Source organism: Mobula birostris, chromosome 18 (assembly GCF_030028105.1).
Source record: "Mobula birostris isolate sMobBir1 chromosome 18, sMobBir1.hap1, whole genome shotgun sequence".
In the NCBI taxonomy this organism is placed as follows: Eukaryota; Metazoa; Chordata; class Chondrichthyes; order Myliobatiformes; family Myliobatidae; genus Mobula; species Mobula birostris.
In genome coordinates, this window is record NC_092387.1 from 18575846 (window position 1) to 18592128 (window position 16283).

The 16283-nt window shown below is 42.1% G+C and overlaps 1 protein-coding gene across 7 annotated transcripts in view; it reads left to right on the forward strand.

Moving 5' to 3' along the window:
* The window catches only part of LOC140211987 (cytoplasmic polyadenylation element-binding protein 1-like), a 111299-nt gene that overhangs the window by 61393 nt on the left and 33623 nt on the right, over positions 1 to 16283 (forward strand). For all 7 annotated transcript variants that reach the window (XM_072282308.1, XM_072282305.1, XM_072282306.1 and 4 more), the window contains one exon: positions 12737 to 12957. In XM_072282308.1, coding sequence (XP_072138409.1) covers positions 12737 to 12957 — 221 coding nt within the window. The remainder of the gene's footprint in view (positions 1 to 12736; positions 12958 to 16283) is intronic.

Consider the following 16283-nt stretch of genomic DNA (forward strand, 5'->3'; position numbering starts at 1 on the left):
AGCATTTTGTGTTGCTTGTGCTTTTTATTTATATCCCTGGCTTAAATGTATGGTTTCACAAAAGGAGTCGAATGGATAATGAGCCATTTGAGGTGGGTGTATTTTGATATGGATTTTGACTTTTTAAGTATGCAGTGCCTATAAAAAGTATTCACCCTCCTGCCCCCCCCTGTAAGTTTTCATGTTTTACTTTAGCATTTTTTGACACTGAATAAAAAGACTTCTGTCAGTGAAAATACGTCTACAAAGTAATCCAAATTAATTACAAATATAAAACACAAAATAATTGATTACAAAAGTAAACAGGAATTCTGCAGATGCTGGAAATTCAAGCAACACACATCAAAGTTGCTGGTGAACACAGCAGGCCAGGCAGCATCTCTAGGAAGAGGTACAGTTGACGTTTCAGGCTGAGACCCTTTGTCAGGACTAACTGAAGTAAGAATTAGTAAGAGATATGGGAGGGGGAGATCCAAAATGATAGGAGAAGACAGGAGGGGGAGGGATGGAGCCAAGAGCTGGATAGGTGATTGGCAAAAGGGATACGAGAGGATCTTGGGACAGGAGGTCCAGGAAGAAAGACAAGGGGGGGGAGAGAACCCAGAGGATGGGCAAGGGGTATATTCAGAGGGAGAAAAAGGAGAGTAAGAATGTGTGTATAAAAATAAATAATGGATGGGGTATGAGGGGGAGGTGGGGCATTAGTGGAAGTTTGAGAAGTCGGATGTTCATGCCATTGGGTTGGAGGCTACCCAGACGGAATATAAGGTGTTGTTCCTCCAAAGTGAGTGTGGCTTCATCTTTACAGTAGAGGGGGCTGTGGATAGACATGTCAGAGTGGGATGTGGAATTAAAATGTGTGGCCACTGGGAGATCCTGCTTTCTCTGGCAGACAGAGCGAAGGTGTTTAGCGAAGCGGTCACCCAGTCTGCGTCGGGTCTCATCAATATATAAAAGGCCACATCGGGAGCGCCGGACGCAGTATATCACCCCAGCCGACTCACAAGTGAAGTGTCGCCTCACCTGGAAGGACTGTTTGGGGCCCCGAATGGTGGTAAGGGAGGAAGTGTAAGGGCATGTGTAGCACTTGTTCCACTTACATGGATAAGTGCCAGGAGGGAGATCAGTGGGGAGGGATGGGGGGGGGGGGGGGGTAGAACGAATGGACAAGGGAGTTGTGTAGGGAGCGATCCCTGCGGAAAGCGGGGGGGGGGGGGAGGGAAAGATGTGCTTAGTGGTGTGATTCCGTTGGAGGTGGTGGACATTACGGAGAATAATATGTTGGACCCGGAGGCTGGTGGGGTGGTAGGTGAGGACCAGGGGAACTCTATTCCTAGGAGGGTGGCGGGAGGATGGAGTGAGAGCAGATGTACGTGAAATGGGGGAGATGCATTTAAGAGCAGAGTTGATAGTGGAGGAAGGGAAGCCCCTTTCTTTATATTTATATAAAAAAAAAAGGACATTTCCCTGGTCCTAGAATGAAAAGCCTAATCCTGAGAGCAGATGTGGTGGAGACGGAGGAATTGCGAGAAGGGGATGGCGTTTTTGCAAGAGACGGTGAGAAGAGGAATAGTCCAGATAGCTGTGAGAGTCAGTAGGCTTATAGTAGACATCAGTGGATAAGCTGTCTCCAGAGACAGACAAAGATCTAGAAAGGGGAGGGAGGTGTCGGAAATGGACCAGGTGAACTTGAGGGCAGGGTGAAAGTTGGAGGCAAAGTTAATAAAGTCAACGAGCTCTGCATGCGTGCAGGAAGCAGCGCCAATGCAGTCGTCGATGTAGCAAAGGAAAAGTGGGGGACAGATACCAGAATAGGCATGGAATATAGATTGTTCCACAAAGCCAACAAAAAGGCAAGCATAGCTAGGACCCATATGGGTGCCCATAGCTACACCTTTAGTTTGGAGGAAGTGGGAGGAGCCAAAGGAGAAATTATTAAGAGTAAGGACTAATTCTGCTAGACAGAGCAGAGTGGTGGTAGAGGGGAACTGATTAGGTCTGGAATCCAAAAAGAAGCATAGAGCTTTGAGACCTTCCTGATGGGGGATGGAAGTATATAGGGACTGGACGTCCATGGTGAAAATAAAACGGTGGGGGCCAGGGAACTTAAAATCATCAAAGTTTAAGAGCGTGAAAAGTGTCACGAACATAAGTAGGAAGGGATTGAACAGGGGGGGGGGGATAAAACTGTTGAGGTATGCAGAAATGAGTTCATCTTTAATATGACACTAAATCATCACTGGTGCAGCCAGTTAGTTTTAGAGGTCACATAATTAGTTAAATGGAGATCACCCTAGCACAGTCAAGGTGTTTCAATTGATTGTAGTAAAAATACACCTGTATCTGGAAGGTCCAACTGTTGGTGAGTCAGTATCCTGGCAAAAACTACAAGGAGAGAAAAGAACACTCCAAACAACTCTGTGCAAAGGTTATTGAAAAGTATGTCAGGAGATGGGAATTTTCTTGTATCCAAGTCACTAACTTAACTGTACTTCAAGGGATATTCAGTCATCAAGAAATGGAAAGAATATGCCACAGCTGTAAATCTGCCTGGAGCAGGCAGTCCTCAAAAGCTGAGTGAGCATGAGGGAGGCCATCAAGAGACCTATAACAACTGTGGGAGTTGCAAGCTTCAGTGACTGAGATGAGACTGCGCATACAACTATTGCCTAGGTGCTTCACTAGTCTCAATTTGGAGAAAAGGCCTTGGAGGTGTATCTACTAAAAAGTGACTTGAAGGGGCTGAGTAATCATGCAATTATTTTGTGTTTTTATAATTGCAATAAATTTAGATCAATTTATAGAAATTTGTTTTCAGTTTGACGTGAATCTTTTTCTGTTGATCAGTGTCAAAAAAACCAATTAAATCCACTAGTTCAATGATAAAACATGAAAATTTCCAAAGGGATGAACACTTTATAGGCACTGTATCATTCTTTTGGACTGTTAAGTATGAAGGCATCCAGAAATTGTATCACTTGATGTTTATTTCATACTTCTAAGTATTTGTAATTGGTAATATTAGTCAGAATTTGATTTAATATCACTGATGTATTTTGGGCAATCATTACTTTCAGACTGCCAAAAATTCAGGTTTAGTTCTCAGAATTGAACCCTTGCATAACTTGGGAAATTCATGCAAAAATGTTTTGTGGCAGCAGCATATTGCAGTACATAATAGTAAAGCTATAAATTACAATAAATTACAATAAGTGTCTATATATACAGTGGCATGCAAAAGTTTAGGCACCCTGTCAAAATTTCTGTTACTGTGAATAGTTAAGTGAGCAGAAGATGAACTGATCTCAAAGTCACAGTTAGATGAAACATTCTTTCCAACATTTTAAGTAAGATTAATGTATTATTTTTGTACAATTTTAGTTGGGGGGGGGGGTAGAACGGAGCATCATGCAAAGGTTTGGGCACCCCAAGAGATTTGAGCTCTCATAACTTTTACCAAGGTCTCAGACTTTAATTAGCTTGTTAGGGCTATGGCTTGTTCAAGTGATGCAAATTTCAAAGCTTTATAAATACCCTGACTCAAACCTTGTCCCAACAATCAGCAGCCATGGGCTCCTCTCAGCAGCTGTCTAGCACTCTGAAAATTAAAATAATTGATGCCTAGAAAGCAGGAGAAGGCTACAAGATAGCGAAGTGTTTTCAGGTAGCCATTTCCTCAGTTTGTAATGTAATTAATAAATGGCAGATAACAGGAACAGTTGAGGTCTGGAAGACTAAGAAAACTTTGAGAAAACTGCTCATGGGATTGCTAGAAAGGTAAATCAAAACCCCCATTTGACTGCAAAAGACCTTCAGGAAGATTTAGCAGACTCTGGAGTGGTGATGCACTGTTCTACTGTGCAGCGACAGCTGCACAAATATGACCTTCATGGAAAAGTCATCAGAAGAAAACCTTTCCTGCATCCTCACCTCAAAATTCAGCTTCAGAAGTTTGCAAAGGAACATCTAAACAAGTCTGATGCATTTTGGAAACAAGTCCTGTAGATTGAAGTTAAAATAGAACTTTTTTGGGCTGCAATGAGCAAAGGTATGTTTGGAGGAAAACAGTGCAGAATTTCATGAAAAGAACATCTCTCTAACTGTTAAGCATGGGTGGATTGCTTTGGGCTTGTTGTAGCTAGTGGCACAGGGAACATTTTACTGGTAGAGGGAAGAATGAATTCAATTAAATACCAGCAAATTCTGGAAGCAAACATCACATTTTTTTTAAAAAAAAAGCTGAAGATGAAAAGAGGATGGCTTCTACAACAGGATAATGATCCTAAACACCTCAAAATCCACAATGGACTACCTCCAGAGGTGCAAGCTGAAGGTTTTGCCATGGTGCTCACATGACCTGAACGTAATCAAATCTGTGGATAGACTTCAAAAGAGCAGTGCATTCAAGATGCCCAGGAATCTCACAGAACTAGAAGCCTTTTTGCAAGGAAGAATGGGTGAAAATCCCCCAAACAAGAATTGAAAGACTCTTAGCTGGCTACAAAAAGCACTTACAAGCTATGATATTTGCCAAAGGGGGTGTTACTAAGTATTGACCATGCAGGGTGCCCAAACTTTTGCTTCGGGCCTTTTTTTGTTATGTTGAAACTGTAAAAGATGGAAATAAAGTAATCTTAAAATATTAAAGAAATGTCATCTTTAACTTTATGCCTTTTGGAAATCAGGTCATCTTTTACTCAGCTATTCACAGTAACAAAATTTGACCAGAGGTGCCCAAGCTTTTGCGTGTGTGCGTGTGAGATGTATAAACAAAGTGCAAAAGGAGGAGAAAGGGGAGGGGGGGGAGGAGTGGCAGTTTTTATACAAAAAGCTGTTCCTGAAACATTGTGTGACTTCAGACTCCTGTCGTCTTGTTCGTCCATCATTGACGTCGATGAAGACCTCGACACCATAATGATGGTGTCAAGACTAGCGCGTGATTTGGATTTAAGTGAGGGAGAGTTGCGCAATGTCAGCCTCACTCTCTTTTCCCAATTCCCATCTGGATCCAGTGGCAAGATAGTCTAGACGGCTGGAGATGGGACTAGGCGCAGTGGATGACCAGGACGTCTTCTGTACCCTGTCCTGCTCTACATGTTCCACGACGCTTGCAGAGACCGCTGCCTTGACCGTTGGACCTTCCATTGGTCTCGTCCACTTAATCCGCCAGAGTCTGTCTTCGCATGCTGGGATAGACAACTCCCTATCTCACCGAGGGTTTGAGACCCATTGGCTACCCTCACCTGGTTTAGCTGGCTTGTCGAAGCTGGTGCCCGGGGTGTGGCCGCTGTTGTATGCAAACAGCTACGGGGAGCCACAGGTGAGAGCTGAGTGCCAGGTGGGGACCAAAGGTGGACTAACTGCCCTAAAAAAGACGTGACATGTTCCCCCACCAGAGGTGCTACCCCTCCCTGACACCCCATACACCAGACTCCTGTACTACCATCTTGATGGTAGCAGTGAGAAGAGGGCACTTGATGGTTGCCACCATTTTGAGACAGCATACTGTGACGAGAATACACATAAATTAAGATGTTTGCTGGCCTGGGCTAGCATCAGTGGCATCAGCAGTTGGTCTGCCACCTGTCCTCAGGGGAAGGAGAGATAAGGAACAACGAAGCAGCATCTGGAGATGTGTAATGAAGGGACAGGCGAGAGAGCTGTCTAGAGCGGCTCCCCCTTTGAACCCTGAACTGTTTGAAGTGATGGACAGGCGATACCCCAGCAGGGGGATAAAAAGGGACAGGTTCGCTAAGGCAGGACACACGACACTCGACGTAACGAGACCCTGGAAGCGGTGCGCCTCTCCCGAGTCAGTGGGAAGCTCTTGGACGGCTGATCAGGGGATCAACTTTAAACGCACAGGGTGGAAAGGTACGATCAGCGGGAACCTGGTGTGTGTCCGCCCTTGCTTGGGTGCCGGGTTCACTGCAGAGGATCAACTGCATCTGGAGGAGGGGTCACAGTCGGTGACCTCAGGTGACATCACAAAGGACCCGCCCAAAAGCTGCTTGTGAGCAATATTGCCGGTCTGTGAGTGGAAGCCGTTTCTGAATGATCAGTTGTTCCCCCTCCCCCTCCCCCTCCCCCTCCCCCGTAGAAATTGACAAACAAGATTATTGCATGGGTTTCCAAAGTTATGTAAAGGTTCAATTCTTGAGAACTGAACTTTTTGGTAATTCCAAAATGAATGATTGCCTCCAAATTTGTAATGAAATCCTTGGACTAATTTACAAAGAAGTCTGGGAGAAGTCAGTATAGATGATGGATGTTACCAGCAAATGAACTGTACTATAGCATGTTTGTTGGAATGCAGCCTGGGTGGAGTGGAAAATCAAAAATATTAGTGCATACAAACTGATGAGGTGGCCTGGGGTTTGCGATATTGTTTGAAGGCAGCTGAGGTTTTTTTTCCCCAAGTGATCTGAATTGTTTTGTAGTGGTGAGATCTGATTAGTGAGAGCAGTGTGTTGGAGAATTGAGGACAAATCCCCAGGGCCTGACCGCATCCTTAGACTCTGGGAGACTAGAGAAGAAATTGCTGACGTCCTTGCAGAAATCTGATTCATTGTTAACCTTTGAAGTTCCCAAAAGACAGGTGGCTAAAATCCTTCTGTTTATGGGCAGCAAGGACAAACCAGGGAACTACAGGTTGGTCAGCCTGACATTTGTAGGAATTTGAAGGGATGAGATCTATCAGCATTTGGATGTCCTGTCTCATTAGGAGGCTGCATAGCTCTGTGCACAGGAAGTTGTTTCTATCTTCTAGAGTCCCTTGAAGTAAAAACCTAAGATGTAGATAGAGTAGAGCAGTGGATGTTTATTGAACTTCAAGATCCCATATGACAGACTGGCTGGTTGATTAGCTCTCCCTAGACTCCATGACATCTAGTAGGTGACTTGGAGGTCAGAAGCAGTGTGTGGAGATTGATGGTTTTTTCTTGGAAGGGAGGCTGGTGACTAGTGGTGTGCTGCAGAGGTTGGTGTTGGAATTCTTCATATAAATGACCTGGATGTGAATGCAGACTTCAGGAAATTTGCAGGTGACAAAATATAGTATGGATGATAGTGAAGGTTATTGTAGATTAAAGGGGACCTTGATCTCTTAAGGAAGTGACTGAGTTTTTTATATATATATAAAAAAAAATTCAATAAGTATGAAGTAATAAATTTTGTAAAGTCAAAGCAACATAGGATTTGTGCTAGGAATGGTATGGCACTATGGGGTGTCTAATTGAACAGGGGTCCAAGTGGTACAAGTGCAGTTTTTTGAAAGTGGCATCAGGAAGGAAGGCTCTGTTTTAGCACAATTGCCTTCAATCAGAGCATCAAGTTTTAGAGTTAAGACATTGGTGCAGTTGCACAAAGCATTGGTAAAGCACTAATTAGAATACTGTACAATTTTTGATCACCATGTCATAGGAACGATGTATTAAATTGAAATGCAGAGAAGATTCAAGTGTATTGACAGGGCTAGAGCCTGAGTTGCAGGGAGAGGTTGGGCAGGCTAGGTGTTAATTTCCTGCAACATAATGGGGTGCAACCATGGTGTTTAAAATTGAAGCACAGAAGGTGGATGGTAACAATCTTTTCCCCAGAGTCCAGGACTAGAGGGCATAGACTTGAAGGGGAAGATTTAAGAGCTGAAGGGCAGCATTTAACTCATTGGTGACAATGTGGAATGAACTGCCTGAGGAAGTAGTTGAGGCAGATACAATAGCATAATTTAATGCATACTTGGGTAATATATGGAGCAGTGGAGTTTGGAGAGATGGGCCAAATGCAGGTAATTGTCTTACTAGGATGACAACATTGTCAGCATGGACCAATTGGGTGGAAGAGATTGTGGAGGCATTAGTAATGATCGTGCAAGAATCATTGGATTCTGGAATGGTTCTAGAAGACTGGGAATTTGTAAATGTTACTTCACTCTTCCAAGAAGAGACAAGAAAGAAAACAAAGGACCAGTTAGTCTGATCTCAGTGGTTGGGAAAATGTTGAAGTTGATTAAGAATGAGGTCTCGAGGTGCTTGGAGGCACATGATAAAATAGGCTGTAGTCAGCATGGCTTCAAGGGAAAATCTTGCTTGACAAATTTGTTGGAATTCTTTGAAGAAATAACAAAAAGGATAGACAATGGAGAATCAGTTGTGTATTTGGATTTTCAGAAGGCCTTTGACAAGGTGCCACACATGAGGCTGCTTAACAAACTACAAGCCCATGGTATAATAGGAAAGATTCTAGCATGGATAAAGCAGAGGCTGATTGGCAAGAGGCAAAGAGTAGGAATAAAGGGGGCCTTTTCTGGTTGTCTGCTGGTGAGTAGTGTTCCACAGAGGGCTGTGTTGGGACATTTTTTTTGTCAATAATTTGGATGACGGAATTGATGGCTCTGTTGCAAAGTTTGCAGATATGAAGATAGGTGGAGGGGCAGGTAGTTTTGAGGAAGTGAGGGGCTACAGAAGGACAGATTGGGAAAAATGGGCAAAGAAGTGACAGATGGAATACTGTCAGGAAATGTATGGTCGTGCACTTTGGTAGAAGAAATGAAAGGGTTGACTATTTTCTAGATGAAGAGAATATGAAAAACTGAGATGCAAAGGGACTTGGGAGTTTTTATGCAGGATTCCCTAAAGCTTAATTTACAAGTTGAATCTGTGATGAGTAAGGCAAATGCAGTGTTGTCACTCATTTCAAGAGGACTAGAATAGAAAAGCAAAGATATAATGCTGAAACTTTATAAAGCACTGGTGAGGTCTCACTTGAAGTATTGTGAGCAATTTTTGGGCCCCTCATTTTAGAAAGGATGTTAGGAATCTGCAGAGGGTTCAGAGAAGGTTCACGAGTGATTCCAGGATTGAATGGCTTGTCATATGAAGAGTGTTTGATGGCTCTGGGCCTGTATTCTCTAGAATTCAGTTGAATGAGGGGTGACCTCATTGAAACCTATTGAATTGTGAAAAGCCTTGATAGTGGATGTGGAGAGGATGTTTCCTATGGTAGGAGAGTCTTAAGACCAGAGGACCCAGTTTCAGAATAGAGGGGTGTCCTTTTATAACAGATGAAGAATTTCTTTAGCCAGAGAAGCGAATCTGTGGAATTTGTTGCCACAGACAGCTGTGGAGGTTGTTTTTATGTATATTTAAGGCAGAGATGGTTGGATTCTTGATTGGTCATGGCATGAAGGAATACCTGGAGAAGGCAGGAGATTGGGGCTGAGGGGAAATTGGATCATCCATGATGAAATGACAGAGCAGACTCAATGGGCCAAATTCTGCTCTCCTATCTTGTGGGTTTGTGATGTATTGCTCTAACTGAAATTTGTGTTGGATATTTGTAATTCACTACTTCTGTAACCAGGGAGCAGCTGCAGTTGTCAAGTCATTAATCTATATAATACTAAAACTCTCATGCCCTGTCTGTTTGTGGCCTCCAGTTTGTGCAAATGGTGCATTACAGCAGCACTTTTTTTTTTTTTTTTTGGCTAAATCGAATTAAAATGTGCTAACTTACAGAATACAGGCAAAGTTCAGGGTTGTATATTCATATAAAATTGATCATTTGCCAAAAAATCAACAGGCTGGCTTTCACCTGAGAGCCAATCAGCCATTATGGAAATCGGACAGCCTGATGCATGTGCATGGCCAGCCTCAGCAGCGACACCTACCGGAGCAAAAGGGCAGGGCAGCTCTGTTTTGAGGGGTCACATTCTGCTAATCATGTGCAGGATTGGGACAGATCTAACTGCCACCCATCTATAAGATAATTACATCTTATTGTAATGATGTACTTCGAGAAACCCATAAAACACTTTGCAGTCAAAGGACAGTGGTGACTATATCACATCCATTTAGGAGAGCGCCAACCACATCAAGAATAATCAGCATCCTTTGGTGTTAGTGCTTCATATCTTCTATCCAGCATTAGGGCTTTTTTAAAAAAAAAAAGGTAAGCCTAATTATGCCATGTGGAAAGGGAAGGGGGACATTATGGTCAAGAGATGATGCCAAACGTCATTGGGAAGCGGCAAGGAGAGGGAGAGTACAGGAATTGGATGAGGTCACGGACTCCAGGATCAAAGAGTCAGGACAAAGAAAGATGAGAAGAGATGGGAGGAGAGGCATGCACGACTCCAGGATCAGAGACAAAGAATAAACAGCAGAAGAGATGATAGATGAAAGGACTGCATATCTCCAGAATGACAAGAAGAAGCATGGGGGTGGCAGATAAACCAGAAATGATGCCATCAAAAGTGTCCTTCATTAAACGAGGAGCTATATTTTCTTTGCTACGCATTGTTCTTTAATAAACTGAGGTTTTCTACTTAGTTTCCAAAGCAAAGCGATACCAATAGCATTCAAGAAAATTTAATGTTCATTCTGGTCATATCAGACTGCACTACCCTTCTCTCAAAGTGTGCCCCAAAGGGTCACCCTGTTGTCTAGTTGTTACTATAAAGTAGTTAACTAATGTGCTTCAGTCCATGTAGGTTCGCCCACATTTGATGGGCTAAGTTGTGCTTTTATAGCTGTGGAGTCAATTGACCTAGAAACAAGGCTGAATGCAACAGTGATTGGGCCTTGGGTGGGGTTCCCTGATGGCCTATTAATTAGTTAGTCAGAAGTCTTGATTTGTAAATTTCTGTAACTGGGGAGTTTAAATTCAAGCTACCTTTTTAGGTTAGATTTTTTTGAAATCAAGTTTGTGGTCATTGACGCTCCCCCATTCAAATAGATGCATTAGAGAATGCTGCCTATGAATACAAAATTATTTAAAAGATGGAAGTCCTGGTAGGTTGGTGGAGCTGAATTCATGACCAGATCAGCCATGATCTTGAATAGTGATGGCAGATTCCTCCATTGATACCTCCTGACTTGCAAAGTCCATGCTGTAGTCAATTTGTCAGGTTTCTTGTAGCCAGTCTGTCTTTCAGCTATACTCCATAATTTGAGTCTAGCAATGATTGGGTGCCTTTTTCAAGTTGCAATAGCATTTGTGGGAGGTAATGTCTGACAAATTGAGTTTTATGAAGAGGTAACTCGGGGATAGATGAAGATAGGATGGTTAATAGTCTGTATGAACTTCTGAGGCCTTTGACAAGGTCCTGTATGACAGGTTGATATGGAAGATTAGGTTGTATGGGTTTTGGGAAGCTTGTGACATGAATTCAGAACTGGCTCTGATTGGAAGCAAGATGGCTGAAGGATAGTTCACCAAGTGGAGGCTTGTAATTGGGGGTGGGGCAGGGCCTTGTGTTGAGGGCCTCTACTTATATAAAAACAATTTGGATGTGAATATGCATATGGAATAAGTAGCATATTTGGTATTAAACCTGGGGGTCTTGTTGGTTTAGATTAGATTGAGGACGCCCAGTCCTCATTTATTGTCATTTAGAAGTGCATGCATTAAGAAATGATATATTGTTCCTTCAGAGTGATATCACAGAAACACAGGACAAATCAAAGACTAACACCAACAAGACCACATAATTATAACATATAGTTACAGCAATGCAAAGCAATACCATAATTTGATAAAGAGCAGACCGTGGCCATGGTAAAACAAGTCTCAAAGTTTCGATCGACCCCCCGACAGCAGGCAGCAGGAGGGAGAAACTCTCCCTTCCATAAACCTCCGGGTGCCGACAACTGTCGATGCATTGGAAGCACCTGACCACAGCTGACTGAGTCCGGCCGGAAACTTTGAGTGCTTTGACCCCATCCCGGCTGCTGAGCAACAAGCAAAGCTGAGGATTCCGGGCCTTCCCCACTGGAGATTCTGGATCTTGTAAACCACGAGCAGTATTGATAAGATGGACTGTCAGTCTTTCCTGAGGGTTAGGTAGGCCAAAACTAGAGCCCATTATAAAATGAGAGGAGAGATTTGAAACCTGGGAGGTAATTAGAGGCTAGTGAGTACCTGGAATGATGTGCCATAGGAAGTTGAGATGGGTACAGTTGCAACATTTAAGAGGCATTTAGATGGTTATATGGAGGAGCGGAACTTCGAGGGTTATGGGCTGACCATAAGCAACTGGAACTAGCAGGAAGGATACTGTGGTCAGCATGGACCAGTTGGACTAGAGGGCCTGTTTCTGTGTATTATGCTATGGCTCTGTGTAATGACTGTACAGCAGCTTTGATGGGAAATGTATATACATGAGGTTGGGTAAGGTGTTGCTGAGAATGGGTCTGTTTTTATATATTAAAAAAGTTTCATTTTACTGTTTCTTGTAGCAGGTGAAAATAAATGATTAAAGTTGAAGGTTGGTTCAACCTCTCGTGAAGATTCATAAATGGTAGTTCTGCCATATCACTATTCCTTGGGCAATCCTCTTGGCCATCCAGCCACAGGGCTTCTGTAAAGTGTGGAAGCAATGGAGTGAAGGGGGAAAAAAGTGCTCTTAGTTGTACAAGGGCATAAAAGAGCTGTGGTAGGATTGAAGGTGGAAGGGCAATATGATTTTACTTGAGATCAAGATGTAATTATCTGTAAATTATCAGTATAATGTTCAGAAGAATAGCTGGCTCCAACCTGAAATGTCAACTGTCCATTTTCCTCGACAGATACCATCTGATCTGAATTTCTAACAGTATTTTGCTATGGTGACCCTGTATTAGTAGGGGCAAATGTAGGGGCGCTGCTTGATGGAGTGCAAGCTGCACCACTCAGCTGTTTGGAGAAGTGTTTTAATTAAAGCTGTGCATTTTGAAATTGCTCATTTTCCTAATTGCAGTTTTAAGCTTGCTCACTAATCCACTGAGTACTCAGCTGCCTAGAACATCAGTTGGGTTCCCATCACCGGATCCAATAGGCACAAGTTATGCTGACCAATTTGCATCATCTTTGCCAAAGCGATTGGATAGTCGTTCCATGTTGGATTCTCGTTCAAGCAGCCCCTCGGACTCGGACACAAGTGGCATCAGCTCTGGTTCAGATCCCCTTTCAGAGTTAATGGTAAGAATTTTCAATTTCAGAAGCCAAGTTGATATGAGTATTAATATGGGTTTTTCAAATTTAGTTGAAGACTGGAATGTCTTGCCTGATTACTTGCATTTGTACCTGAGCACCCTAATCTGCTTTCTTTTTGGGTACATAGTGAAATTTGCAGATTTGTATTGGACTACTTCAGCAAGATTGGTAGGAGACTTTTAGCCTTGATACGGAGTTTAGTGTCACCTTGGGACTTGACTATTCCCACTTTAATATTTGTGTCATGCTTTGATAAGTGGCTGCACGTTATGTAATTTCCAACTACTTTCTTGTGTAGATCTGTAAAGGTGAGTGCCTTTGCTAAAATGTTAATGTTGACTTGTTCTACAGCAAACATGGGTCATAGAAATGCATTTTTGTTTTATAAGAATGAGATCAAAGCTAATTTTTGCTGTTTTTCAAACTTCCTATTAGCAGTAACAACACGTGATATTTTAGTGTTTTAATACACAAAGATTGAACAGTCTGGTATGTCCTCAGACTGTCGTGGAATATCTGACATAAGTTTGCTACTGTAGTGGTCCCTTTCTAATTGGAAGGGTCTGATTGGAGGATGGTGAGGAAATAGAGGAATTAGCAGATTTTTGAATTTGTTGCTATTGATGTGTTAATTGGTGCAATTTCACAAATTCTCCATTAGCTCATGTTGAACCATTTATATATTAAAAAAAAATGCTGTAGTTCTTGATGGAATTATAGAAACATAGAAAACCTACAGCACAATACAGGCCCTTTGGCCCATAAAGTTGTGCTGAACATGTCCCTACCTTGAAGTTACTAGGTTTACCCATAGCCCTCTATTTTTCTAAGCTCCATGTACCTATCCGAAAGTCTCTCAAAAGACCCTGTTGTATCTGCCTCCACTGTTGCCGGCAGCCCATTCCACGCACTCGCCACTCTTTGTGTTAATTAAAAAAAAAAAAAAAAAAAAAAAAAAAAAAACACTTACCCCAACATCTCCTCTGTACCTACTCCCAAGCACCTTAAACCTTTGCCCTCTTGTGACAGCCATTTCAGCCCTGGGGAAAAAGTCTCTGACTATCCACATGATCAATGCCTCTCATCTTGTACACCTCTATTAGGTCACCTCTCATCCTCTGTTGCTCTAAGGAGAAAAGGCTGAGTTCACTCAACCTGTCTTCATAAGGCATGTTCCCCATTCTAGGCAACATCTTTGTAAATTTCCTCTGCGCTCTTTCTATGGCTTCCACATCCTTCCTGTAGTGAGGCGACCAGAACTGAGCACAGTACTTCCGTGGGGTTTGACAAGGGTTCTATATAGCTGCAACATTACCTCTCAGCACCTAAATTCAGTTCTACGATTGATGAAGGCCAATACACTGTATGCCTTTTTCAATATTTTTATTGATTTGATTTCTATATAAGAATAGAGTTCAAGAGAATATTATAAAACAGAACAAAATATAATACCAGATACAGTATATTGAATCACATTAACGAACTCCTTAGTCTGTATTCATATGGATTAGATTAGTTTGTATATTAGAATATAAACAATTTTATTAAAAAAAAATCTACACCCAAAGCTTTTTTTTTTGGGGGGGGAGGAATTTATCAAATAAAATATACTATTAACCACCTTCTGTACTTTAACAGAAAATCAAAGATTATGAAAATAATTTAAAAATGGCTCCTAATTTTGAAAGTCATGATTCAGAAATTGAACAATGAATCTTTTCTAAATTTAGGCATGCCATAACATCTCGTAACCACTGAGCATGATTAGGTGGAACAGCATCCTTCCATTTAAACAAGAGCACCCTTCAAGCCATAAGAGAGATAAAAGCCACAATGTACAAATCAGATGTCTTCAAATTGATATCTTTGCTTCCAACAATACCAAATAGGGCAGTCAGAGGATTAGGTTTAAAATTTGCTTTAAAGAGTACAGAAAATTTGAAACATTTCTTTCCAATATTTTCCAAGACTTGAGCAAGTCCAAAACATACAAATAAGTGAAGCTTCTCCATTGTTACACCTATCACAATAGGGAGATGTATCTCTATAAAAATGAGAATTTATTCTTGGTCATATAAGCCCTATGAACCACTTTAATATTGTAGGAGGGAATGACAAGCACATAGCGATGAAATATTAACATTTAAAAACCTCATTCCAAGTTTCTTCAGAAATTGAGGTCTGTAAATCTTGTTTGCTGCCTTAACCACAATCAATCTGCTTTAAGCATCCTATGGACTCAGACCCCAAGTTCCCTCTGATCCTCCACACTGCCAAGAGTCTTCCTATTAATACTATATTCTGCTATCATATTTGACCTATCAGAATGAACCACTTCACACCTGGGTTGCTCCATCTGCCACTTCTCAGCCCAATATTGCATCCTATCTAAGTCCCGCTGTAACCTCTGACAGCCCTCCACACTATCCACAACATCCCCAACCTTTGTGGCATCAGCAAACTTATTAACCCATCCCTCCACTTTCTCATCCAGATCATTTATAAAAATCAGAGTAGAGGTCCCAGAACAGATCCCTGAGGCACTTTTTGCCTTCTGTGGACAAGCCAATTCTGGATCCACAAAGCAAGGTCCCCTTGGATCCCATGCCTCCTTACTTTCTCAATAAGCCTTGCATTGGGGTACTTTATCAAATGCCTTTCTGAAATCCATATACACTACATCTTCCTTTCTTTATCAATGTGTTTAGTCACATCCTCAAAATTCAATCAGGCTCATAAGGTACGACCTGCCCTTAACAAAGCCATGCTGACTATTCCTAATTGTATTATGTCTCTCCAAATGTTCATAAATCCTGCCTCTCAGGATCTTCTCCATCAGCTTATCAACCACTGAAGTAAGGCTCACTGGTCTATAATTTCCTGGGCCATCCCTACTCCCTTTCTTGAATCAGAGAACAACATCTGCAACCCTCCAATCCTCCAGAACCTCTCCCAACTCCATTGATGATGCAAAGATCATCGCCAGAGCCCCAGCGATCTCCTCCCTTGCCTCCCACTGTAGCCTGGGGTACATCTCATCCAGTCCTGGTGACTTGTGCAACTGGATATTTTCCAAAAGCTCCAGCACATCCTCTTCCTCTAAATATCTACATGCTCAAGCTTTGTCTGCTGCAAGTCATCACTGCAATCACCAAGATCCTTTTCTATAGTGAATACTGAAGTAAAGTATTCATTAAGTATCTGTATTTCCTCGGTTTCCATACACACTTTCCCACTGTCATACTTGATGGGTCCTATTTTTTCACATCTTATCCTCTTGCTCTTCACATACTTGTAGAATGTGTTGGGGT